Source organism: Vigna angularis, chromosome 4 (genome assembly GCF_016808095.1).
Source record: "Vigna angularis cultivar LongXiaoDou No.4 chromosome 4, ASM1680809v1, whole genome shotgun sequence".
Classification (NCBI taxonomy): Eukaryota; Viridiplantae; Streptophyta; class Magnoliopsida; order Fabales; family Fabaceae; genus Vigna; species Vigna angularis.
Window position 1 is genome coordinate 25,146,664 of NC_068973.1, and position 27,980 is coordinate 25,174,643.

The 27,980-nt window shown below is 36.5% G+C and overlaps 2 protein-coding genes across 11 annotated transcripts in view; both read right to left on the bottom strand.

Annotated features, from left to right (window-relative positions):
• LOC108331645 (uncharacterized) overlaps window positions 1–10,884 on the bottom strand; it is a 46,211-nt gene extending 35,327 nt beyond the window's left edge. For all 7 annotated transcript variants that reach the window (XR_008248318.1, XR_008248319.1, XM_052876092.1 and 4 more), the window contains exons 1-6: window positions 10,709–10,884; window positions 10,498–10,632; window positions 8,799–8,885; window positions 8,639–8,710; window positions 3,570–3,774; window positions 2,809–2,927 (exon numbers count right to left, since the gene is read on the bottom strand). Coding sequence is in view for 5 of the 7 variants with exons in the window: in XM_052876092.1 (XP_052732052.1) it covers window positions 2,809–2,927; window positions 3,570–3,774; window positions 8,639–8,710; window positions 8,799–8,885; window positions 10,498–10,632; window positions 10,709–10,837 (747 nt within the window). In the remaining 2 variants the exon portion in view is untranslated. The remainder of the gene's footprint in view (window positions 1–2,808; window positions 2,928–3,569; window positions 3,775–8,638; window positions 8,711–8,798; window positions 8,886–10,497; window positions 10,633–10,708) is intronic.
• A 9,423-nt stretch (window positions 10,885–20,307) lies between these two features.
• On the bottom strand, window positions 20,308–26,143 carry LOC108331966 (uncharacterized). Of its 4 annotated transcripts, none has more exons than XM_052876554.1 (6): window positions 25,839–26,143; window positions 25,409–25,576; window positions 25,057–25,129; window positions 24,364–24,508; window positions 21,374–21,415; window positions 20,308–21,237 (listed from the first exon to the last, which is right to left on the bottom strand). In XM_052876554.1, the coding sequence occupies exons 2-6, from the start codon at window positions 25,480–25,482 to the stop codon at window positions 20,372–20,374; spliced, it is 1,200 nt and encodes a 399-aa protein (XP_052732514.1). In that variant the 5' UTR covers window positions 25,483–25,576; window positions 25,839–26,143; the 3' UTR covers window positions 20,308–20,371. The 4 variants fall into 4 exon arrangements, with proteins under 4 accessions (XP_052732514.1, XP_052732513.1, XP_017422496.1 ...); XM_052876553.1 differs by having other exon boundaries at window positions 21,374–21,424; window positions 25,839–26,142; XM_017567007.2 differs by having other exon boundaries at window positions 21,374–21,424; window positions 25,807–26,142.
• Between the last annotated feature and the right edge of the window lie 1,837 nt (window positions 26,144–27,980).

The following is a 27,980-nucleotide window of genomic DNA, read 5'->3' on the forward strand; positions in this document are numbered from 1 at the left end:
TTGAAAAATTTAATATTTTGGTCAACTGGCTTAGGGAAATCAAATTAAAAGGACAATTAGGGACAAAAAGGACAGAGTTGAGATTGAGAGAGGGAGATAAGGAAACATGACCGACTCCTTTGGAGGATGTTTTAGATCCATTTGCAAGGGTTATGAAATGAGGTTTTTTCCTAAAAGAAATAGATAATAACAAAGAGGTATTACCAGATATGTGATCAGAAGCACCTGAGTCAATTACCCATGAATTTTGACCTTCCATGGATTGAGAAATGCAAGTTGTTGATGTACTGGGAGATTGAGATGGTTGTGCCAAGCTGTTAGACTTTAACCTTAAATACTCTTGATATTCATCCTCGATGAACTTAAGAGTACTGCCAAACGCCATCTCTGAAGAAGACGAATTGTACCAGCGAGAAACTAGAAAACCCTAAGGGTTTAGATGGACAAAACTATGATGGCAAACGGTGGCGGCGGTGGCGGACGGTGGCCGGTGGCGACCAGCGGCGAATGGTGGCCGGCGACGGGCAGCGACGGGCAATGGCGGGCAACGACAGACTATGGCACCAGATAAATGCTACGAGACCGGGATCGACCTGATACCAACTTGAGAATTAAACTGTAAAATAATTCTAGAGGGCTTGATTGATCCATCTCATAATCTTCTATTTTTAAGGATAAATCGATACAAGAGTAACCCTAGATATAATATAATCATGATAAATAGGGTAACCCTTGACACAATATAATAATGATAAATAGGATAAATATCCTAACAAACCTAAAGAAGCCTGATGATTCATCTTTATAAGTTAAAGTTATTGACAACAAATATCATGCATGCCATTAACCAATTATCCCAAAAACTTAAGATGTTGGGTGAAAGCACATGAATGGTTCCATATTAGTATTTACATTTTAAACACATTCCTTCATGCAATAGCACTTCAAATTTGAAACTTAAATAGTTCACCGGCCCATCCATATATATTGAACTTCAACTTTTATTCGAAGAATAGGGGCAACAAGGATCAAAGTGTGGATCACTTGATCATAAAGGTTTTATACCATCTCAAGAATAAAGCTTAAGTCATTAGGTGAGGCCACATGGACGGTCTTAAATATATTCTAATTATTTTAACAGTATAATTATTTTCTCAAAAAATAGGGAATATAAGTAAATTCTATATATCATGTAGATTGGCAAGCATTAATTCATTATAATAAAATAGGTGTAATCAATTTTGAAAGCTGAACAGTTGATTGCAGCCAAGAGTCTCCAGTTCTCTGAAAAGGAAACCATGTACTTAAAAAGATGAAAACAAAGAAGTTAAAGCCCATTTCATCTGCAATTTAGCCCCTTGTACGAGTGTATCACTCAGTCAGTATAATGTGATATCTGTTAAGAGACAGCTGTCACCAGTTAGAGTTATTTACAGGTTCTCCTGTATAAAATTTATTTCTGTAACAGCCTGCAGAAATTGATTTTATTCATTAGAACTCAGTTGTTTTGTCTGTTTCCACAAATCTCTCCGTATTCTGTGACCCCTTGTGCTTCAAATTGAAGCTACCTACCAACACCCAAAGTGTGTATGGTTGTGTAAATCACACCTTGCTTGCTATTTCATTTTTAGCTAAATAGTATGTGGCATGCACACGACTTTCACAATAAACATAAATAAAGCAGAAAGAAAAGTTTCCAAAGAATCTCTTTAGTTGACATCTTATTCTTTCTTTATCAATCACATGCACACTCATCTAAACTCCATCCAACTTTGCAACTCTATTTGAACATCATTTCACCTCCAAGTAAAGGGAAGAAAGACACACAGGTTTTTTTCCTAACAGTTCTTTTTTCTTATTGTAGGTCTAATGCACTCTAATGTTATAAAGCATTTGGAACAATGTTGTCAAACTCAAATATCGTAAGATGATAAAAGAGGAGATAAAAGGTTGTAACTAAAGAATTGTAACTTGACTTGTATGAGTTAAGAGTATATGAAAAACTATATTTATAAACCTGTACATGCACTAAAAATAATATGGACAAGAAAAATAAGTCATATATAGTAAGATCCAATAGAAAAATTACAGAACAGAACAGTCAGCAATGAAAGTACGATGATGACGGTAAAGGCAATGTCAACAATGTTGACGCAAGGTGACATGATGTTCACAAGCATTTCGACAGTGACATCAACATCAGTGTTGTGATGGCCGACGACGTTGATGGTGATGAAAGTTTTGTAAATGATAAGAGCACCACCGAGAGTTGTTTGGTTCTCTTCTATTTTGCAAATGGAAACCCTAGTGCAGAAGGGTCATCTTACGAGTTGGGCTTTTCTTCAGGTTGGGTCTTTTAGCAAACTAAAGGGGCATTTTAAACACAAACCCTGGCTGCTGAAATGGATCGTAAGGTGCATGATCCACCAATTTTACAAGTAATCACATGATCCCGATCTGCACATATCCCCTTCTACTGTGCACGTCAGCTCACTGTGTCTCCACTACTTGCAGGATCATGTGAGTATACATGCAAATTTGACAACATTAATTAAGAATTTGTAACTATTCAAAAAGAATAGTAGACAACAATATAGGTTTAGGATGTTGATTGCTTCAACTGAAAGCCAATGGGAAAAATTACACGTGAACCTAAGTTGAAGGAGGTCATGTATATTTTAGCCAAAAAAAATTAATTAAAAGAACTAATTGAGCACTACCCGAAAAAAATGAAGCCATTAACATCACTAAAATTGGACTTAAAAATAAATTTAATGATAATATACAGAGAAAATAGTTGTTTATTACCATAGCATAAGGTTCTTCAGAATGAACTAAAGAACCCGGTGAAATGACACATGATGAGACCATGCCTCTTCCTTTATCAGGAATGGAGATACACTGTAGCTTTACTTGAGGCATCTCACCTGCCACAATGCACTTTACCATCTTAGTATATCCAGGAAGTGTGAAAAACAAGGTCCTTTCAGTGTATACAAGGATAGGTGACAGAAGAGACCCATGAACATGACAGAAAGGAAAGAAGTTAAAATAGATAGAGTAGAAGATCATACCCATATCATGCGTTAATTCTAGTTTTGTTATTCATGCGTTAATTCTAGTTTTGTTATTCATGCGTTAATTCTAGTTTTGTTGCATAGGGTGCTTCCCCTCATTTGGTTCTACATGCATGCATTTTTAGTTGGCATAAGTAAGTCGCATAGTATCTTGATTGTTAAAGAACATCCCATATCCCTGTTTATTGTATCATACCCATATCAAGAATCTAGGGTACGTAGGTGTTGACTCCACAAGTAAATTAGTCTATAACAGAAAGCCTATAATAGACACCTTGGCTAGAGAATACTAGAATCTTCCTACAGAAGTTACTCACACAGTTATACAATAAACCCTGTGCTTATGATCTAACAATTTAGAATGCAAGATGTCACTTTAAACATAGTTCAATGCTATAAGCATAATGAAACTGCAGTCAACAATGCCTGACCAACTAGATAGTTACTTACTAGCGTCTACAGCTCAAGTTCTAAACAAGGAAAGCTTCTTACCCACAGTATTGCAGCTGTTCTCCTTATGTTGTATCTGTACCATCGCACTTGTGCTCTTGCATTGGTCTAAAAGAATTTTCAGTTCACCTTCTATTTGTCTTTTTCCACCCATTGAAGGTTCCAGAATCTTGGCCACATTTAGGTCGCAAATTGCATTTCTATAATTTCCTAATGAAGCATTTGCCTTACTTCTCCTGTACCATGCCTTTGGAAAAAATAGTAAATTAATAAAAGAATAACTGAAACTAGAATTTAAGTTCGTATCCATATTTTTTGCCACAGCAACCTACATCTCACATTTCAAAAAGATCATTTGCACCACAACAAATATTGATTAATTAGGATGAAGAAACAAATCATGTAAAAATATCACGTTAATAACAGAAATTCTATGACAACTCCAATAAAGTTTCAGATACCGCAATGAGGCAAAGTGAGATGAAAATGCTCTTTTTGCTACTAAACTCATTTATGTACACTTCCACAACACTACAAAGTACTGAGTAAAAAGATATTGAAATTTCTTTTTAACCACTCATGAATGACTTGATCTACAAAAATTATTGCACATTGTTAGATGTTAAGATGTGTGTTTCTGTTATTTGGGCTCAGCCTATTCTGTATTAAGGGCATTGGCCCATATCTTACAATATAAATAAATTACCCTATGTGTATGCTAAACACACAAGGGATATTTTCTCCCAATCTTCTCTATTTCTCACATGGTATCAGAGCCATGGTTAGAGCCTATCCTAGCAAGTTCTATGTGAGCATTCTATTCTTCTATTCCACCCGCTATCGGGCCATTATCGGACCACCCAATTTCTACTATCACATACGAGATGTCTATACCTCGGCGTGAAGGGGGTGTGTTGGAAGTCTCACATCGATTAGAGATAAGGCCAAAATATAATATATAAGTGAGGTGCAAACCTCACCTTACAAGCCGGTTTTGTGGGGTTGAGTTAGGCTTTAAACCCACTTTCTAATATGGTATCAGAGCACAGGAATAGTTCCCGCCAACTCCACGGTCTCTGGTACCTATCACCGCCGCTGTCGCTGCAGTCGTCGCTGCCACCGCCGCCACCGCCGCCGCTGCCGTCACCGCCGCCGTCGTCGGTGGAGTTCCAGAATCAACTGACGACCACACCATTGGAATCGTCTCGGCCGGGCGACCACCGTGGTCCAAAGATCGCGGCGAACGGACCACCCACGCGCCTCCATGCGCCGCCGCAACAGTCACCGCTGCCGCCGCTTCCCGCTGCGCGTGCCGGTGCGTCACCGGAGAGTCCTGCCGCCGATCAGAACCGCCGTGATCGCCTCCTCGTCCTCTTTCTGGATCTGTGGTCGTTGCGTCAATCGGAGCACTTTGGATTTTTAGGGTTTCTCCCTCTCCATGGCGTCTTCCTCGTCTACAAACACCTCTGTTGGTGGCTCATCTTCTGATCCCTCAATATACACCAATTATGTGAATGTACACTTGTCCATTGACAAGTTAGATGGTACAAATTATGCAACATGGGCATCCGACATCAAACTTTGGTTGAAGAGTCAGGGGTACTTAGATCACCTTACTCAAAATGTGACTACTCCTAACATAGATGACACTTCCCGCTGGATGAAAATTGATGCTCAGTTATGCATTGTTATAAAGTCCACCATTCACTCCTCACTGAAACAAATGTTTCGATCATATGAAACATGTTCAGAAGTATGGGCACAAGCGAAGTTGTTATACACAAATGATACTCAGCGTCTTTATGGTGTTTGTCAAGACCTATTAACTGTTATTGGTCCACGCAATCCTGGTCCCATGGCAGAATATTTGGGTAAAATGCATGCCCTTCTTCATGATTTTAATGATATATTACCCCCTGCTTCCACTCCTGCTGAAGAATTGGAACAACGATCAAAGTTCTTCATGTTGTTGGCATTATACGGACTCTCTGATGATGTCTCTCATGTCCGTGATCAGATTTTGGGTTCTCCTGTCATACCCAACTTTACTTCTACTTGTTCTGCTCTTTTGCGTATACCAAGCAAACCCGTCACTGAGACATCTCCTCGTACTGATGATTCCTCTGTTATGGCTGCCCAACGTGATGATCGAAGTCGGTCTCGCAAGTCAAGTAAAGGACGTCCAAAATGTGACCACTGTGGCAAGTTAGGCCACAAAATTGATAGATGTTATGCGCTTCATGGACGTCCTCCTCGACCTGTAGCAATGGCTAATTCTGATCCACCTCCCCGATCACCGTCTGCAGACCATCCTACTTCATCTAATACCGTAGAACAACCTGCAATCTTTAACGAATTTCTCAAATGGTATGAGGATCGTCAGCACTCTAGTTCCACCACATCTGCATCTGTTGCACGTACAGGTACACCTTTTGTTGGTCTGACTCACTCCCTCGGACCTTGGGTCCTTGACTCAGGCGCCACCAATCATATTACTGGTAACAAGTCCTTGTTTTCTTCCTTGTCGTGTCCGGATAATTTACTCTCGGTAACAATGGCTGATGGGTCTAGAGTTTCATCTCATGGTGTTGGTACTGTTAATATTTTTCCATCCATATCCATTGATCATGTACTTTATGTCCCTGGGTCTCCCTTCAATTTATTGTCCATTAGTCGTCTAACTCGTACTCTTAATTGTGTTATTTCATTTTCCACAAGACCCTCTACATCCATTACCTCTTAGAGTTTTTGGGTCTACATGTTTTGTTCATGATTTTAGTCCTGGTCTTGATAAGTTATCTCCTAGGTCTCACAAATGTGTCTTCTTAGGATTTCCACGGTCACAAAAGGGCTATAAGTGTTTTTCCCCTTCCCTCAATCGTCATTTTATCTCTGCTGATGTCACTTTTGATGAATCTTCTTTTTACTTTTCACATCTATCTTCTAGTTTTGTACCTCTCCCTGTTACTATTGATATTCCTCTTATCTATGATCCTCCTGGTGATGCTCCACCCATTTTGTCTCCTCCTTCTTTAGACTCTCATTCACCACAGGATCGTCCTTCACCACCACCCCTTCAGGTTTATAGTCGCCGCAATTGTCTCCCTCATGACTCACTTCCAGTGCCGCCTCGTGTGTCTCCTCCGGCTCCAGCAAATGAGTCTGACTTGCCTATTGCCCTCCGTAAAGGTATACGCTCTACCCATAACCCTTCCCCCCATTATACTGTTCTTAGTTACCACAGATTATCTCCATCTTTTTACACTTGTCTCTCATCCATTTCTTCTGTGTCAATTCCTAAATCTGTGGGTGATGCCTTAACTCATCCTGGCTGGCGTCAAGCTATGCTGGATGAATTAAGTGCTTTACAAAAAAGTGGAACTTGGGAGCTTGTCCAATTACCATCTGGAAAGTCTGTTGTTGGTTGCAGGTGGGTGTATGCTATCAAGATTGGCCTTGATGGCACAATTGATCGTCTCAAAGCTCGACTGGTTGCCAAAGGCTACACACAGATTTTTGGTTTGGATTATGGTGATACTTTTTCTCCAGTGGAAAAAATGACCTCTGTTCGCCTATTCATTGCCATGGTCGCTCTTCGACAATGGCCTCTTTACCAAATTGATGTCAAAAATGTTTTCCTAAATGGTGATTTGCATGAAGAAATTTATATGGAGCAACCGCCTGGCTTTGTTGCTCAGGGGGAGTCATCTGGATTGGTATGTCGTCTTTGCAAATCCTTATATGGCCTAAAACAGTCTCCTCGGGCCTGGTTTGGTAAATTCAGTTGTGTTGTTCAACAATTTGGTATGTCTCGCAGTGAAGCGGATCATTCAGTGTTCTATCGCCACTCAAGTGCTGGATGTATCTACTTAATAGTGTATGTCGATGATATTGTTCTCACAGGAAGCGACTATCTTGGCATCTCTCAGATGAAACAACACCTTTGTCATCATTTTCAAACCAAAGATCTTGGCAAACTCCGGTACTTTTTGGGTATTGAAGTAGCACAATCCAATGATGGTATTGTCATATCTCAGAGGAAGTATGCGTTAGACATCTTGGAGGAAACAGGGTTAATGAACTGTAAATCTGTTGAGACACCTATGGATCCTAACATCAAACTCCTACCAAATTAGGGGAGCCTTTCTCAGATCCTGAACGATACAGAAGATTAGTTGGTAAATTAAACTATCTTACTGTTACGCGTCCTGACATTTCCTTCGCAGTTAGTGTGGTGAGTCAACTTCTAAACTCCCCATGTGAAGACCATTGGGATGCAGTTGTTCGCATACTGAAGTATATTAAAGGATCACCTGGTAAAGGTTTGCTATATGGCCCTAACAACGATACAAAAATCGTTTGCTATTCAGATGCTGATTGGGCTGGTTCCCCTTCTGATAGGAGGTCTACCTCTGGATATTGTGTCTCTATTGGTGGCAACCTGATATCTTGGAAAAGTAAGAAGCAAAGTGTTGTGGCAAGGTCCAGTGCAGAAGCAGAATATAGAGCTATGGCATCAGCTACTTGCGAGCTTGTGTGGCTTAAACAATTGCTTAGTGAATTGAAATTTGGAGATGTCACTCACATGACACTTATATGTGATAATCAAGCTGCTCTCCATATTAGCTCTAATCCTGTCTTCCATGAAAGAACCAAGCACATTGAAGTTGATTGTCACTTCATTCGAGAAAAAATCATATCCGAAGATATCAAGACTGAGTTCGTTAACTCAAGCAACCAGTTGGCAGACATATTCACTAAGTCCTTATGAGGACCTAGAATTGATTATCTTTGTAACAAGCTTGGAACATATGATTTATATGCTCTAGCTTGAGGGGGAGTGTTAGATGTTAAGATGTGTGTTTCTGTTATTTGGGCTCAGCCTATTCTGTATTAAGGGCATTGGCCCATATCTTACAATATAAATAAATTACCCTATGTGTATGCTAAACACACAAGGGATATTTTCTCCCAATCTTCTCTATTTCTCACACACATATTACAACAAACCTAGTACAAATGCAAGAACTCAACATGTTCAATAAAGATGGATAACTACATATAAAAGTTAAACACAGAAAAAACAGGTAACTGCTGCAGCTGATTTTCACCTTGGCGTAGCTTGGACAAATTTGAAGAGCATGAGTGCAATCCCGCAAGCATTCTACTAAAAGACTCATTCTCTGCAGGAAACATACTCTGCATTGTCAAGTCTTTCATTTTTAGTGATTATGGTTAAGGACTAAGGGCTAAATTTAAAATGGAACTTACATGCAATACAGTAGCTCGATTGATATATAATGTTGCAACAAGATTACTTTTCATATCACCAACATCTAATGGAGCCTTGCGCAATGCCTATCCATCATATTAGAAGAGCAAGTAAGGAATATTTATAAAGAATGAGTGACAGTATGTTCAAACAAACTTAAAAAAAAAACAAAAAAAAAAAACTATAAATCTGTTCTATTACTTTTATTTTGATAGAGCATGATTAATAAGTTTTCTTCACTTAAACACAATAAAACAAGAATAAAAAATTGGTTCCCAATGTCATATAATAGACTTACACTTTGGCTGATTTAAAAATGTTTTATATCAGGATAAAATAGTAAGGAAAAAAAATGTGACTATTTTAAGAAATGTTTTGTTGGATGGGATGGAAACAAATTGTAACCTTCCCAATCTCGGATAGGTAATCTACACTAGAACGAGCAGTCCTAAGGGAACCGAAATTTGATCAGAAGAATGATGGAATCCCATTTCATTCCAAGACAACCCAAAAAAATTGTTTCCTATTATTCAGGCCAGCCAAGCCTATCTAACCCTAAATTTCATAAATTAACTTTTCATGTATTTTTTTAATCAGTTATAACATGAAGAATGCTATCAACACATTTTTTACAAACCTTTCTAACACACTCTAACGTCAAGTAAATTTCTTGTGCACCTTACTAATACAGAGAGTGTACATACATTAACAAGATTAACTTCACAAATTGAAGGAAGCATCAAAGACATCTTAACAGTTTCACCCACTTTTCCTAATGTATATACTTATATGAATTCTAGAGCCCTTTATTTCTAGAACAGAAAGCTTATCATTCCCAATCTTCATTTATATTTCTAACGTTCAACCCTGTATCACTAGGACATAAAACATTGGGTCGAACTCTTCTTTGATGTCAAATTAATAACTATTAATGGTCATTAACTCCAAGTAAAGAGAAGAGAGCAGCCTATTATGGGGCATACAATGCATTCCATCGAATGATCATTAATCTTCGATTGAGTTATTCTATTTTACATCTTAGAAAGAAAAGAACTTACAACAAAATACTTATTAGTATGGAAATACATTTACACAAAACCTCTACCCTATGTACACACATGACAGTCATGTAAAATTCAATCCACAATTTGATCTGTGGATAACATTGTTAAAGTAACTTGAATGTTGGAACTTGGAAGCAAATAGCTTATAAAGTGTAAAGTGTCCAAACCTCATATGTCATGTTACCAAATTTGCTACCCTCAATTTATGCTTTTTGTTTTTTAATTTATGACTTCGGGACAATAACTTGCTTGCAGGTACTAGTAGTTCCGTTATCATCTCTGACAATGCTATTTGAGATGCTGCCATGAACAATGTGCGGTAGCAAAAGCTCCTATAGTTGCCCAAGTCCGGTATGTGTGTATGCTATCATGTACAGGTGTATGTTTTGAAAAGTAGAAGTAAAGAACAACTGCATAATGCACTTCAGAAGCGGATTTTACAAACTAACAAAAATATCCACACTAGTTCCGAACTGTTCTGAACTTGTTTACTAAAGGGGTCAAGTAAAGAACTGATTCATTAAAGCAGTCCAATTCATTAAAGGTGTTTGACTATGAAAGAACGGCACGTTCCAATCACCTACGTGAGAGAGAACAGTTGAAGGAAAATATAAATTTCAAAAGACGAGGAAACCTGAGTATAGCAGTCCAAGGCCTTGGCATAATCTGCGTTGGAGAAGCATTCATTACCAAGCTGCTTGGATTTCAAGGCATCTTCCTTACTCTTACCGCACAGACCATACTTTGGATCAGCCAGTTGAGCGATAATCTGGAATCACAGCAATACGTGGGAACAAGAAATTAGGGATTATTGGTTGGGAATAGAGAAGATTTAGGTGGTTTACCTGGTGAAATGGGTCGAAGTGGAGAAAGAAGCGATGAAGAAAAGTGCACGTGCTTTGAAGATCTTCAACATTGCTATCCCCTATCGCTCGCTTCACACTTTCTGGAATAGCTGCTTTCAGAGACTCCATCTTCTGCTACTCACGGACAAGAGTTCCGCTGTCTTACACTGTTATGTTTCTTACTCCATCAGTCTATGTGCCGATTTATGAGAAGATTATATTAAATTGATAATAAAAAAAATAAATGACATGAAATATAGACAACTTATTATTATATCAGTCACTTAATTTTGAATGTTGCAGTAACTCAATTTAATGTTTTCATCCTTAACAAGGTATCCTAAAAAGATAAAATTTAACATCAGTGTATTTAGTTCTTCTATGATACGTTGAATTTTTAGATAATTCGATGGTTAAATAATTATCACATAAAACCACAGTATTTTTTTATTCTTTAAAATCAAGATTCTTTATTCCCTTTTCAATCTAAATGCATTGACATGCACAGAATACAGTAATTATATGCTCAACTTCAATGTTATCATTAGGTGTTTCTTAGAGGATTATGAAAGTGTTCAAGACCCTAAGAAAAATAAACATTCATAAGAATTTTTCCTGTCTCCAACAAAACTATTACCTGTATAAACAATTATATTTGTGTTTGTTTCCCCTTTATTGTAATATATGTCAAGTGAGTGGTCCTTTTCAAGTATCTAAATATTCTTTTAGCCAATACCATTGAGATTCTATAGGTTTGGGCATGAATTAGGGGTGGCAAAATGAGTTAATCGGACTTGTTTAAATTTGAGTCGATATAAACCCACTTAAAATGGGTTGAGTCGGACTGACCTGTCAATTGAAAATTGATTAAAATTTGCAACTCGATTGTGGATTGTTGGACTGATGAGTTGGTCCATAAGTTTTGATTCTTTTATTCTGTCATAAAATCTAATTTGCATGGAAATTTACATGAAAGCAAGTTGAAATTGATTGAAATGGACTATGGCTCTAGTCTAGTTGTCGGGCTGAATAATTAAATTTACACATATCTTATAGGAAACCATTTAACTTATTTTCTGGCTTTTAACTTTCCGTGCTCGTCCAGAATCATTTACCTCACAGCTTCACATTTAGTTTTACTACATTTTTAATGTGAAGTTTCAAATGGGAATGCCATATCTTTTTTACTACCCATTATGTATTTTTGGTTGCACCCATTACAACTTGCCCTCTCTTTCCATCATCACCAACCCCCAATCCTATGAAAATATTTCCAAGAATCAGAAGTTGTTGACTTATCATTTCTGTTATTAAGTTGAACATTTTCCTTATCATCTTCAACTTCATTCTGAGTTACGTAGTCCTCTTTGTCATTGACACCAACATTCGAAGTAGGTTTAATAGTTGACTCATCCATCAATATAAGTTACTGAATACTTACCATACTGATGGACAACGCTCCGAGGAGAAGACGGAACTTGAGCGATTTCGACTCCTCGAGGCATCCGTGACATTGATGCACAGCGGAAAGAAGCAGAGGAAGCAAATGAGGTAGTGGAAACAACTGAAGAACTAAGAACCCTAGGTTTGGAGGTTTGTTCGGTGGAAACTCTAGGGATGGAGGTAGGAGAGGGTTTAATCGGTGGAGAACATAGATCGAAGGTGAAATGGTGCTAGAATAAAGTTTCAATCGGTGAAATCACTGAGACGAGGCATTTAACCGGTAGAGATGAAGGTAAATAAGGATTCAATCGGTCAAGAGGTACAGAAGGGAAAGGTTCGAGTAAACCCTAGCAGATGAGGGTTAGGTCTGCGCGAGTGAGTTTGAAAGGTAGAAGAAAGGCTTACGGTTTGATGTTGTGATGGTGGATCTATGAGGAAAATGGTTGGTGAAGGAGGCGCTCTCGTGGAAGACAAACCTGATGGAAGAGGTTGTCCTTGGTTTGGATTCGAGATGGAGTCGAGATTTGGTGAGGGTGAAACCAAAAATGGCAGTCGTCGGGGAGAGAGAGTGGAAATAGGGTTTGGGTCGAGGGAGATCTCAAGATGTGGTGCTACGCGAATGAAATGTGACGCTCAAAAGAGGTTTCGAGACTGAGTGTAAATGAAGACGTGTTGTGAGGACGACATGAAGATGTGGCTGAAGCGGGACGTGCCACAAGCGGATTGGTGAGAATAATGGTTGTGTGTAGAAGTGAAATCTGATGGGAAATGAAATAGAATGGTAAGGTGGTAAATGGAAGGTGGCCGGGGAGAATCCCTTGGATTCTCCGGCCTTGACTTTCAAGGGTGAATTAGTTCTGGAGTCATCTCTACAGAAATGCAATTCAATATTCTCAAAAGTGCCTTACAAGAGGTGGTAGCATGTCTATATATAAGACTAACAGTCCCTCCTATCTATCACATACCAAACACCTTTTACACATGCTTTAATAAAAATAAAAGAAATACTACACTAAGATAATTGGGCTTGGGCTTGTCTATCACATACAATGCATTTCTACCTGTACACCTTCTCTTATTTATTTATCTTCACAATACCAACTTATTGTTGCACATGTATTTCATCTTTGAGTTTTCCATTCAAAAAGACATTATTTACATCTGACTAGAAAATACTCCAACCATATTGTGCAACCATTGAAAGTATTGTGCCCATGGTATCAAGTTTGGCAACTGGTTCAAATACTTCTATGTAGTCCACTTTATGTTGTTGTACATATCTTTTTGCTACTAGTCTTGCTTTAAATTTGTCGATTTTTCCATTTTCTTTGAGTTTAGTTTTGAATATCCTTTTTACTCTTATCGGCTTTACTCTTGTTGGCAAGCCAATTAACTCCCATGTTTTGTTCTTTTCTATTGACTTCATTTATTTCATTACTACATCTTTCCACTTCTTACTTTTGCCAGCCTCTTTGAATGTTATTATATCATCTTCAATTACTAGCATTACATTTACGTTATCATCATCGTATAAGCCTTATCCTTTTTCATAATCAACCATCCAAATTGGTTCTATCTTGCACCTCCGAGCTCTCCCTTCAATTGGAATCTCAAGTGCTGGAATATAAGACTCAATGTAGGCTTCAAATTGTTTGAAGTTTATTCCAACATTTTTGCATTTGACATCTTTATTTATTGTTGCTCCGCATTTTCTACTTCATTCTCTTTAGGTTGTTCGTTGGTGTCACTCAATAGTCTTCGTTTTCCCCAATATAAAATATCTTATTAATTTTCTTCTTCATTCTACTTCAAATTCCAAATTTTCTATTCTTCAAATATTACATCTATGATGATTATAATTTTTTTATTAACTAGATCAAATAATTTGTATGTCTTTAATACATCACTAACCCTAAGAAGGACACATCTCTTACTCTTGTCATCTAACTTGATCTGCTACTAGTTTGGCGTATGAACATCAACTAGACATCTAAATACCCAAAAATAATCAACACATGGTTTCACTCCATTCTTTAGAAGTTTTGTCCTACATTGTTATTATAGGATTTCTATTGAGAACATGAACATACCATTTTGTTGATTCAGACCAAAATATTTTGGAAACATGTCTTTCAATCAATATATAATGAACTATGGTTTTGATTTTTCTTTCAATAACTCCATTTTGCTTATTATTTTACCTTAATTTCTACAAAATTCTTCAAACATAGTGGAGATAAATTCTCCTTCACTATATGCTTGTAAGCAGATAAAGCTTCACTTGCACATATATGCTTTTCAAAATTCATATTCCAAAATATAAAAAAAAAATCAAAATACTACTTGAATTTTTTTTCTTTCGAAAGATATTTTCGTCGAAAATACTTTCCAAAATAATATTCTAAAATATAAAAATAAATTCCGAAACAAATGTCCAACATGTATTTTCAAATCAAAAATATTAGAACTGTCAAAACGGGCCACCCGGCCTGACCCGACCCGGCCCATCACGGGTTGGTCACTTAGTGAACCAACCCAACCCAGCTCATTTATTAGCGAGCCAGAAAAATTCGAACCCGGCCCGACCCACCACGAGTTGGTGGGTAAACGAGTTGGCTCACTAACTCACTTAATTACAATTTTATTTAAATAAAAAAATTACAAACTTTCTATAATTCAAATATAAACAAATTTTACTCCCAAATTTCACTCCCAACATGGGTGTTTAATTAATTTTGAAAATAAGGAACTTAAATAATTTTTTCAAACAAAAATAAAATAATAAATATTTTTTTATAAAATTAAAATTAAATTTTAATAAAATAAAATTAGGTAGGTGGGTTGATGGGTCAACCCGGCCTACCCGGGTTCAACCAGCATAAGCCGGGTTTAAATGAGCCGGGTTGAAATCTGACCTGCATAAAAAAAATATAATTTTTTCAAACCCAACCCGGCTCAAACCCGTGGTGGGCCGGGTTGGCCCTCGGGTTGTAACCCATTTTGACAGCTTAAAAAATACCTTATGAATTAGGTTTTCTAGATGTATTTATAATTTTTTTTTATAAATACATGACTTGGACTTACTTCTTCTTATTCTTGTTTTGATTCTTTATAACTTTTTTTTAAATTAAAAATATATATTAAATTCATTAAAGAGAAGAATTGTTTATATCTTTTTTTTCTGGAAAACAAGTTTGGAAAAAATGGAAGAAGAGGAAAGGTGCTTAAAGGGAACACCTAAGCCAAAATCAAGAATGACTCTTCCATCTTGTATTGCACTTCTTTACAAATCACAAACTAATTAATTCATCAAGCATTGCAAAATCTAACAAATCAAATTTCTGAAATCACACGCTCTTTGTTGATTAGATCATTCTCACTTGAACCATGGATCATAAATTTGGTATCTTAGACAACATTAACCTCCAAGAACAACACCTCTACAACCACCTCTAGATACAACCCAAGCCCCAACACCACACAGCACCAAAGTCACCAATCAAAGACAATCTAAATCCCAACCCCGTACAGCCATCAATCAGAAACAATCCAAATCCCAGCTCCCCACAATACCTCCACAGCCACCAATCAAAAACAACCCAAAACCCAGCCCGCACAATATTAAAGATAGGGGAGGTGCAATGATATACTTGTGAAAGAAGAAAGCGGAAGAATGATGGAGATTAGACAATTAGGGTTTTTAATATAATTTAATTAAGGGTATGTTGAAAATTGTCTTGTTAGTGGCATGATTTTAGAAAATTTTCATTTTTTTTAAATTAGTCAATTGGGTTTGTTATTTCCTATTTTTAGCTAAGTCATTAGTAATGCTAGAGTAAAATCTTTTAGTTATTTATTTCTGAATGTATTTAAATTAAGTCGCATTTAATAAGAAAAGATACTCCCAATCAATATTTATTTGTTTTAATTCTCTAATACCAACAATTGGTATCTATAGTCCTTTTTTCTTAAAGGACCTAGAATGGAAGGAGAGTCAACTTCGTTTCCAGTAACACTTCCCATCTTTAACATGGAAGACTATGATATGTGGGTTGTAAAAATGTAGTTCTATCTAGAGGGACTGTATTTATGGGAAGCTGTGGAAGAGGATTACTTTGTTCAACCGTTGTCGGAGAATCCTACCATGGCCTAAATAAAAAATCATAAGGAAAAAAAAACAAAGAAGACAAAGGAAAAGTTGTCCTTAATTTCTGATGTTACGATATTGATCTTCACTGGAATTATGACTCTTAAATCACCCCAAAAATTTTGGGATTTTTTGAAGGAAGAATATGAAGGAGATGACAAAATAAGAAACATGCAAGTGTTGAACCTGAGGGAATTTGAGTTGCAAAGGATGAAAGAATTAGAGACAATCATGGAGTACTCGAACACATTATTGGGCATTGCCAACAAAATAAAGTTGTTGGGTAGTGACTTTCCGAGCTCCAGAATTATCGAGAAAATCCTTGTGACAATGCTAGAAAGGTACGAAGTGTCTATTGCCTCATTGAGGGACACAAAGAATCTATCCAAGATTACTTTGGCAAAGGTGTTACGCGCTTTGCAAGCCCAAAAACAACGAAGGCTAATGAGAGAAGATCGTGTGGTTGAAGATGTACTTCTTGTCAAGCATTATGATGTCGGAACCAATAAAAAGAAAATTTTCAAAAGATTCCAACCAGCAAGTAGTGAAAATGGTGTATTTAATAAAAAGAAAGGTAGGGGTAAAAAGAAAAATTATCCACCTTGTCAACATTGCGAAAAAATGGGTCATGAAGTAAGTGCAATCGAATCAGTCATGAAGCTGTAATTTGCAAAGCAAATGTGCAACAAGCTTAGTCAATCTTTGGCATAAAAGGTTGGGTCATTTCCATCATTTGGAATGAACTACATGCTGAAAAATCAATTCATTTGTGGAGTTCCTTCCTTAACAGAGAAACCAGCTGAATGTGAGGCTTGTTTGAGAAGAAAATAAGGAAACAATTTCCTAAAAGTAGTTGAAGGGCTAGTCAAAAATTGCATCTAGTTCATACTGATGTTGTTGGACCACAAAGAACTTCATCCATAAAAGGAACTCTTTATTATATTGTTTTTATTGATGACCTAACAAGAATGTGCTGAATTTTCTTTCTTAAATACAAATCAAAAGTAACTGCAGTGTTCTGGAAATTCAAAGCATTATTTGAAAATCAATTCAATTGCCATATTCAAATCCTAAGGTCGGACAATGCAAAAAAGTATATAGCAAATCAATTTCATTAATTTTGTGATGAAGCTGAGATTGAGCATCAATTAATGACTCCTTACACTCCTCAACAAAATGGAGTGAATGAAAGGAAAAATAGATCAATCATTGAGATGGCCAGGTGCATGCTTCATCAAAAGGAATTACTAAAGAAGTTTTGGGTCGAAGCTACAAATACAGTTGTGTTCATACAAAATAGGCTTCCGACACGAGCCTTGCAAAATCAAAATCCTTTTTAAGTCTAGTTTGGTTTTAAACCTTCTTTGGACTTTCTTAAAGTATTTGGTTGCTTATGTTACTCAAATATACCTCAGATTAAGCGTGATAAGCTTGATAAAAGGGTTGAAGCAGGAATATTTATTGGCTACAACACAATTTCTAAAGCTTATAGGATTTTTCCACCTCAAACTAGAAAAATTCTAATAAGTAGAGATGTGCATTTCATGGAAGATGAAAACTTGTGTTAGAGTGATTCAAAGAAAAGTCAGAACATTGAATTGGAGGTTGAAGACACTATAGATGATCCACCTATTCGAGGAATAAGGTTACTCTCTGATATCTATCAAAAATACAATGTATCATTGTGCAATATATCTATTTCTGAGCTTGTCAATTTTGAAGAAGTTTCTATGAAGGAGAAATGGTTAGCTGCAATGGAAGAGAAGTTATCTACGATTGAGAAAAATCAAACCTGGGAGCTAGTTCCGAGACCTTATGACAAAAATGTCATTGGGTTAAAATGTCAATCGTGATGGTTCTTTAAACAAGCACACATCAAGGCTTGTTGTAAAAGGTTATTCTCAAATATTTAGGATAAATTATTCATATACTTTTTCTCCAGTAGCAAGACATGATACAATTAAGCTACTATTTGCCATTATAGAACTAAAGGGGTTTCAAATGTTTCATATGGATGTCAAGTCGGCTTTCTGCAGAGGGAAAATATGTTGAACAACCAGATGGTTTTGTGATCAAAGGACAAGAAGATAAAGTCTACTTGCTAAAAAAAGACTTTATGTAATTTAAAGCAAGCCCCAAGAGTGTAGTACAGTAGAATTAATGATCATTTATTGCACTTAGGCTTTCAAAAGAGTGAATCTGAAACTACACTTTATGTCAAACATGTTGGTGCTAATACTGTAATTATTTCATTATATGTTGATGATGTCTTGATGACAAGAAGCAACCTAGCACTAATTGAAGAATTTAAGAAAGACATGAAGAAGGTCTTTGCGATGACAAATCTTGGCCTTATGACTTATTTTCTAGGCATGAAGATCACTCAAAAGAAGAACGAGATTTTTATATGCCAAAACAAAAAAAATATGCAAAGGAGATTCTAAAGAAATTTCACCTTGGTGAATGCAAACCAATGAACACTCCAATGAATAAAAAAGAGAAGCTTATCAAGGAGGATGGAACTGATAAACTTAATGAAGCTTACTTTAGAAGTTTGATTAGGTGTCTAGTGTATCTTACATCCACAAGGCCTGACATCTTATTTCCAGTTAGCTTGCTATCAATATTTATGCATTGTGCTAGTGAACTACACTTGAAGGCAGCAAAGAAGTTGTAAGATACATCAAAGGAATTGTCAATTATGGAGTTAAGTACTGCAAGGTACAAAACTTTAAATTATCTGGTTTCTCTGAGAGTGATTGGGCAAGTAGCTTGGATGATATGAAGAGTAAGATACTGTTTTAATATATGTTCAGATGTTTTCTCTTGGTGCTCTAAGAAGCAAGATGTTGTAGCTCAGTCAACAGCAGAAGCTGAGTTTATTTCAACTATAGCAGCTATGAATCAAGTTATTTGATTAAGAAATATTTTAACAAATTTGAGTATGAAGCAAGATAAATGCCCATAAGTTTTTGTTGATAATAAAATAACAATTTCAATCTCATATAATCATGTATTTCATGGGAAGACCAAACATTTTAATATGTAGATGTTTCATTAAGAGAAGTTCAAGAAAGTGGTAAAGCATGTTTAGTTTATTGTCGCATAGAAGATCAAACTGCTGACATATTTACCAAATCTTTTTTACTCAACATATTCGAATTCCTAAGGAATGAGCTAGAAGTTTCCAACCTCTAAGACAAAGAGGATTGTTAAGAAGTGCCTTGTTAGTTGCATGATTTTAAGAGGATTTCATATTTGTTTTTTTTTAAATTAGCCAATGGCAATTAGTTGGTTAATTATTTTCTATTTTTTAGCTAAGTCATTATTAATGGTTGCTATAATCATAAAATATGATATTTTAGTTAGTTATTTTTAAATATATTTAAATTAAGTTGCATTTAATAAGAAAAGATACCCAACCCATATTCATCCATTTTTATTTTATGGGATGCAGGAAGAAAAAAAAGAACAAAAGGAAAGGAACGTGCAGGAAGAAACTGCCTAATAATAAACACTATCTGTCACTTCATGAAAGAGATAAAGGGTCCAATAACATTTGAATTAAAACCTATAAAAAACATTTATACTCTTCAACACTAAATTCACTTCATGAAAGAGACAAAGGGTCCAATAACATTTGAATTAAAACCTATACAAAAAACATTTATACTCTTCAACACTAAATTCATCCTACTAGATTCGATTCTAATGTTATGAAGGCATTGTTTCTCATTTCCCCTATACATGCTCTTTCTATTGAGTGAGAGGCGCAAGCAGATACAGAAAAATTTCTATAATCACCCTCAGCTATTTGATTTGTTTTCTAGAAGTGTTGATGAACATTATTTCAAAGTATTTAACCATTGGATTCCTCCCTTGTCATAGTACTAGATTAACCTCATTTTACATAAGTCATCATTGCCTTCAAAGAATAATTCAGCTGTCCCAGCATCTGGAACTGGACAAGACAGGTTTCAATTAACCCATTTGATTTGGAATAGGAAAATCATTGAAGCCCGTAATTATCATAACATAAAAAGATTAATCTTACAAAGAGAGAACGAAAATCATTAAATCTCCTCAATTAAACGTTTGCCTTTGGCCTCTGCTTTATTGTTCAATTTTTCAGCTTTATTGCTCGACTGAAATTCCATGGCTGATGTCTTTTCCGCTCTTACAATGGCAGCTAAAGAAGACCAGGCTTCCTCTGGCTGCTCATGAACCCAACACATGATGAAATATATCTTCCTTTCTGCTAGCTTTATAGCCCTTCGAATCCCATCCCTCCGTGACTTTCTTGGCCTTTCTGATCTGGCCTCTTTTTCCCCTTCTTGAATCAACCGATGCATATCACAAAGGGCACACACCAAAGCAGAAGTTCCCAAACTAAGTAGACTGATTACATCATCAATGACACTCAAACCAAATTGCAATCCTCCCATGTGTCTGTAAGCTGGACAGCATACCTGCTCCAAGAAATGAGAAAGGGCTTCTAGCACTGTCTCTGGCTGAGCACCTTGACCCAACACCGAGGACAGACTCAATACAACTGTGACTGACCCAAGGGCATCTGACCTCCAATCTCCATTGTAGAGACGAAGGGTGAAACAGTAGCTGTATAGAATATCAACTAGGTGAACAGTCAAAAGGGGTGATGGCTCCCTAGAACTAAGACTGCTTAGAGGAGGAAGCGGGGTTTCAGGACCGGTAGGAACTTCGCCGAATTCTTCACCTCCAATATCATCTGGCAATTCCTTCTCAGGAAGTAGTTGAACGAGCTGAGTTCCTTCACTACTGAGACGGATTTTTCTGGCAGAAGGCTTTGACCACCATGGATCCCATGGTTTAATCATCTTGCTCAATTCCCCATAAGCAATTGCTCTATGAAACTGTTTCTTTTCTTCAAGAGATAAATCATCAAAGCTGATTTCTTGTCCTGTAAGAATATGAAAATATATCAGCCTTACATTATGATGACATGGACATAAATCAGTTTAACTGCTACAGACGGAGCAATTAGAATACACGTTCAAGTTACAGCAGATAATAAGCAGCATTAAATAGGAACTTACCAGACAAAAGTTTTTCCATTGTCTCCTCGGATAAAGTTGAATCTGCAAAAGCTAAGGAAATAAGGGTACAAGTTTAGCTCCCTTCTCAAGCAGTAGAAAAGATAGCTCATGAATTAATTACTACATCTAACAGATCTTCTAAAGCAATCAACAAAAAATAATAAGAGTGCACTTTTTATAATTTATTCACGTTCAGTAGATGACTAGCCAGTCTGAGCTTCATTAATTATAGAATCCTACTAACTGAATGCTCCATAGACTGTCCATCAATTTTGCACGTTCTTGTTTCTTTCCTTTTCTGATGTTTTGGCTACATAGCAGGTGACCTCGGTAGCAAAGGGATAATAGATCAGCATCTTCCTGTTTCCTTAGCGACTTGCAGAATTCTAACCCTCTCTATACAGTTGTTCCTTCTTTTCCTAGTCAATTGTCTCATTCTATCTTCTATAGATAAAGAGGCAGCAAGACTCCACTATTGAAGATTCTTTTCATCCCTAACTATTATTGGGTTTTTTTCTTAATAAAAATTACTTAATATATATTTTAGAGAGAAAAAAAATTCCTCCAATTAGGCAATGAAAATTTCAATAGGTTATGACAATTAATTACTCTTCTCTAACAAGCAATCAAAAGTCAACATTTTGATATTTTCTGATCTCTATTAATGAATTTGAGCAATCAGTCACGTGTAGGAAGCAAAAGGTAAATTCATCCACTCTAGTAATTATATGAATTTTTAGAACATAACGAAGAATAGTTCACAGACATACTTTCTAAACCATCTCTTCTAGCAATATTTTACCAATAAACGCAAGACAGTACACAAACATAAGAACAGGAATAAACGCATCCAGGATAAAGTTGGATAATCATTGCCAAAAAACTCTTCAGGTTAAATAATTGGAGAAGATCCACCTTCCAACCAATTTTGAAGTATCTTCAATTGAATGCATCTCAGACTAATACAGCTGATTACAACAACCAGTAACATCAATTATGTCCTGGCCAATTGGTTGGGTGCCAAAGAACTTCCCACGATTCATGTTTAGTCTTCAAGGAAGGCCACGAGAAAAAAGGGCTGGTCAAAGAGAGAATTGAATAAAGAAGAACTATGTAGAAAGAAATTAGATCCATCAGTGGAGCTTTCCAACAAGTATTCATCTGAAAAAAATCATCCTTGTCCATTCAGTCAGATAAAGCTGTAACTGTTTTGTTGTACTTTTATAAAAGCTGTTTTTTGGTGTATCTAGCTTTAGGTTAGGGAGCATAGGCTGTAGCCTTCCTCTTTGAGATATACTAGTACTCATCTTTTTAATATATACATATACAACAGTTGAGTTGAAACCCTGTGATTGTTTGCTATCTCTAAATTCAAGTTGATAGGAGCTGGTCATGTTTTTTCATTTTATGGTACTCTTACTAATGCAACTACAAAACTCAATTGGAAGAATTACTTATCTCGGTTGCTTCAATAGAGTTGTATTTCTCAATTCAAGGATACCATGACCATTTGGAGATGAAAGCTCGAACTATTTTCACTCAAGATAAACTTAGTGACAAAGCTTGACTTCTATCTGTGTTGTTTTATGGCAATCAATTGAGCCCAATGTGTTAGAAATACTCAAATCCTTCAAGACATTCTCTTTATTTTGGAAATGGCCCAATATATCTTTGCTAATGATAATCGTTTCCTTGATACAACTCTAAGAGCAGCCTCCCGTAAACAGACCAATCATATTATGCTCTCATATGTAGGAAAAGGTCGGGCTGCTGTAGAAGAACTGAAAAGATCCCTTGTGGCTGACTCATTGTAGGATGCCAACAAAAACTTAATAATTTATACATGGTCCTGATCTTTATCATGACAGTGTTGTGATTTGCATTCTCAGATATAATAAAGAAGTTACAGGAAAAGGATTATTGTATGAGGACAGTGAAAAATACTCAAATCTGAGTGTATTGTGATGCTGATTAGGTTGATTCTCTCATTGTCAAGAGGTTCACCATAGGATATTGCGTAATCATTGGAGGGAATATTATTTCTTAGAAGAACAAGAAATAAAGTGTTGTTGCCTGCCTGATCCAATGCAGAAGCTAAACACAGATCTGACTTTGGCCATCTATGAACTTGTGTGAATTAAGCTAATACTTCTAGAGTGGAAATTCTGCGAAGTTAGGAAAATGAAACCATATTGCCTCCAATCTAGTGTTTTATGAGTGAAATAAACACATGAAAATTGATTGTCATTTGTCATGGAGAAATTGTTGTCCAAGGAACTTAGTACTGGATTCATCAACACTAATGACCAACTTGCAAACATTCTAACTATATCTTTAAAAGAGTCTACAATTCAGTTTATATGTTTCAATTTTAGTGCTTACAATTTATATGCTCCAGCTTGAGGGAGATTATTAAATTAGGTGGTATTATTTTCCTGAACAGCTTTTATAAAAGTTGATTTTATGGTGTACCTAGCTTTAGATTAAGGGGCATAGGTTGTAACCTTCCTCTTTATGAGATAAACTTATACTTGTAGACACACATACACACCAGCTGAGATAAAACTCACTGATTTTTGGCCATCTCTAAATTCAGGTAAAGCATTCTTACTGCCTGGACTAAAGTGCTTGCATTAACATCTCTTAAGCACCTCAAGAGGGATTCTCTATCTAAGCCGAGTCTCCAGGACAAACATGACACGAACTTAATCTTTCAGGGAAAAATTTCGTTCAGTCACATGTTCCACTGAAAATTAATTTTCAAAAGATCCCAATGGCTTTAATTGAAGCTTACCCTGTATCTATCGGGATAAATCTAGGCTGCTGTTTATATGTAATTACAACATGAAACAAAAAATATATGAATACGCTTCAGGAAATAAATAAAAACAAGAGTAAGCTTCCATGCAAAGATAGATATCAAACAAGAAAAACTGCAACAAATAAACTCTGGAACATCTAAAAGCAAGGGGAAAATATGGATGACTTACAATCCTCGTCCATTTCCTCTTCTGAATGAAATCTTTTCAGTATGTCCAACATCTTGTTTTTGGTCTGTTCATCAGGCTGCATTTGCTGAAGCTCTTGAACTACATTTTCTTTCATGAAAGATTCAGTGCAACGGAGACTATGAGACTGTCAAAATTCACAACAGTTTGCAAACAAACAAGGATCAAGACTCAACGTATCTATAGAGAAAGTATGTAGTAGCATCCAATTTGCAAAATCATTTAAACCCAATAAAAGCATAACAGATTTCTAAAATAAAGCGTTCTCAGAATAGTCAGAACACTCACCATAGTAAAGCAGGCACAATAAATGCAAAAGGAGATACAGAGATACAAAAGCATAAGGGGAGAATAAAAATGGTAAACAGAAGTAACATTTATCCTCTGAATGTCTGTAAAAGTTGTAAATCTCAAAAAAATATTAAGACAACTTGCACCTAAACTGGAATATGCATACTACTGCCATGCAGAAAATATTCTGCTCCAAATTCAAAAGTAATCTGTCATATATATTCTTTAGCTATTGAGAATTACCATGCTAGTGCACATAAAATTATGGGAATCTAAAACTTAATCAATGATGTAAGGTTACACACATGCAGCTTCTATGCAAAGAATGAATCAAACTCTTACTTAACCAGCTCAAATCAACTTACAGACAACTACTGTACATACTTTGTAACATTGGAGGGAGCAGTATCGCGAATTGCATCGAGGACACGTGTACTGAGAAAACTGCTTCTGGCATCTGTTGCAGTATGAAATGGAATAAATGAGGACAGCTTGATCTAAAAGAAATTGAAAATATCTAGTCATATTCAACCTGCAGAATAAACTAGAACTGAAAATTATAATTTTTATGTACACAAATATCAACTGATAGAACTATGCGTGTTTCCAAACAAAGTAAGAATCGCAAAATAAATTAAAAAAACAGCAAAAAACGCTTCTTGATCTTCATCTTAGTATAATGATAAAAAAACATATATGTAGAAGAAAACTTATAATAAGTTGAAGATGAACATACACGTGGCAGATTATCCGAATAGGGTTCGGCGAAGGAGTAGAAGATTTGGCAGAGGTAACTATATTATCAGCCATGTCCGGAAGGGTGTTTTGATGTTTCAGAATATTCAGGAAATGTTGGACTCAATTGAAATCGAACGCATAGGTTTCACTCGGTTGTGATCAGAATCTGCAAGCAGAAGTAAAAGAACACTAAAGCCAAAAGTTGGTTTCTAGAATAAGGTAATAGACGTAGACCCTTCCGTGGCTAAACACCAAAGCTACAACATTACGTGTAAAAAACAAGAATTTAGAATGAAAATAAAAAAGGTGAATTTGTGAGGTGGCATGTTGAGTAAGAGAGATGCTTTAATTTAGGGAAACAGAAAATAAAGAAAGAGATGTGAGAATAGAAGAGACGGTGAGTATTGCAGGGTGCTATGAGGGTTTGCCTGTGTGGCGTGAGTTGAGAGGCATTTGTAGTTCCGGGGATGGCTGTCCGTGTGGGAGCGGCGCGATGGAAACATAAAGGGAATTGAGAGTACAAGTGCAAGGTGAATAACAGAGGAGGCAGAGGCGAGGGCTTGGCGCTGTGGCGGGAGGCGCGTGGTTTTCGGAGAGAGTTGTGGCTCCGGTGGTGGTTGACTGAGCGGCCGCGGTGGTAGTAGCAGAGCAAGGTGAATAACAGAAAAGTGTTGGATGGGAATTGCAGGGAGGCAGAGAGTAAATGTGAAATTTACGATGTGGTATTAACAAACAACCTCTTATTGGCTTCTGTTTTTATTTCTTTCCCTCTCCTCTCCTGGATCAAACGCAGTCGTTTTTTAATATTAAAAAGGTTTAAACTTTTTAATTGTCCTTATTCATGTGAGTTTTTTCCAGTTTGATCTCCTATATATTAAAATCCTCGATTGAATCCTTAAAAGTGCTAATTTAAATCAATTGAGTCCCTACCGTTAAATTGACTTAACAGTGTTAACTTTTTGATGAGTTGGAACGTTGAGGTGGTCAGTTTACCCATATCACTCCTGTCACGTCAGTGTCACCTTCCTGAACAATAGAAACCCTAATAGAGATTTCGAAATGGGATTTAGGGTGGCTGCGCGATTTGGTGATAGCGGCACTAGAGCGCTTCTGCGTTTCGGCGGAGGGGTGGCTGTTCGTTGCGGAGTGCGTTTCTGGATGGGGGATCCTCTCGCGGTGGAGGTTGAACGCCGTAGAGGGGATTGCGATTAGGGTTCTTGGCATCTGGTTCGCATGAGGATCGATTGTTTGTAAGTTCCTGGATCGTGGTGGTGCGAGAACACTCACGGTGGCTGCTTGAACGTTTGCTGGCTTGGTGGTGTTTAAACGACGGTGAGAGAGGTTATGCGATTTTGGATTTCTTGGCTGATTGATTTTCTGACTCGCAGTGGTAGATGGTTTCACGGTGGTGAAATTGTTTCAAAGAAGAAACAATGATACAAGGAGATGGAGGGGCTATGGCGGTCCGGAGATGGCGTGAATCACAGCCATGAATCTGGGTTCTTTCTAGTTGTTGAAGGTGGTGACAGATGATGGGTTTCTGCGTTACCACAAGTTTATCAGATTCATGTGATTCATCTTTTGCCTCTTCTTCATCCTCGTTACGCACAATCTCCACTCTCTTTCCCGTTTTCTTCTTAAGTTTTTTCTTTACTTTAATGGGATCAATTCGACCTGTTACCACCACCAGGTTTTTGTTCATGTCGAAAATGAAAATGACTTTGGGAATTATTTTATTTTGCGTTGGACTACTGAGTTATGATGCTTGACAATTTATTGTGTTTATTATTTAGGACTGAGATTTTAAAGTTGTAGCAGTATGACATTCGTTAGATGTTTCTGAGTAGAGTATATTTTGATCTTCATTTGCTGGTATTTTGGCCGAACTAAGTTTTTCCTTGTCATTCCTTTTCTGTTCGGCATCTTAGTGGAATGAAGATATCTGTAAAAGTTCAGTCTTTACAATTTCAAGTAGGATTGGTTGGTGAGTGTTATGTTGTTAATATTGGGTGGATAACATGGTAGACTAATTGTTTCATCTCTTTGTGCAGCTGCCAATGCTATGCCATTTAATTTTAGTGTTTATGCTGAAGTGGGTTCAAGTGTCTGACACGGTGCTCTGTTGTTGAGGAAGATGGTGCTCTGTTGTTGTTGAGGAAAATGACATTGATGTGGCAGGAGTGATGTGGCAAAAACTGGCCACGTCAACGTTCCAACTCATCAAAAAGTTAACATCGTTAAGTCAATTTAACGGTAGGAACTCAATTGATTCAAATTAGCACTTTTAAGGACTCAATTGGGGATTCTAATATATAGGAGATCAAACTGGGAAAAACCCACATAAATAGGGACAACTAAAGGGTTTAAACCTATTAAAAATAAAATTTCATATATAATTATATATTTATATTATAAAGATATACAAAGAAATATACATTTTTAATTTTTAATTTTATCTTCTTAATTACTATTTTTTAAACTTAAATAATTGTTAATGATTAAAAAATTATTTTTAAGTTCCATTATTAACTACATATGCAATATTTAGTTTGGTTAAAAAATATTTTTAA

What these genes read in the sequence shown, in the direction of transcription:
- LOC108331966 (XM_052876553.1), bottom strand. Translation starts at nt 25,482, where the DNA reads ATGGCTGATAATATAGTTACCTCTGCCAAATCTTCTACTCCTTCGCCG. An exon ending in AGAGGAAATGGACGAGGATT is followed by an intron (nt 21,425 to 24,363) that starts GTAAGTCATCCA and finishes TTATTTCCTTAG; the next exon opens with CTTTTGCAGATTCAACTTTA. An exon ending in AATGGAAAAACTTTTGTCTG is followed by an intron (nt 21,238 to 21,373) that starts GTAAGTTCCTAT and finishes ATATTCTTACAG; the next exon opens with GACAAGAAATCAGCTTTGAT.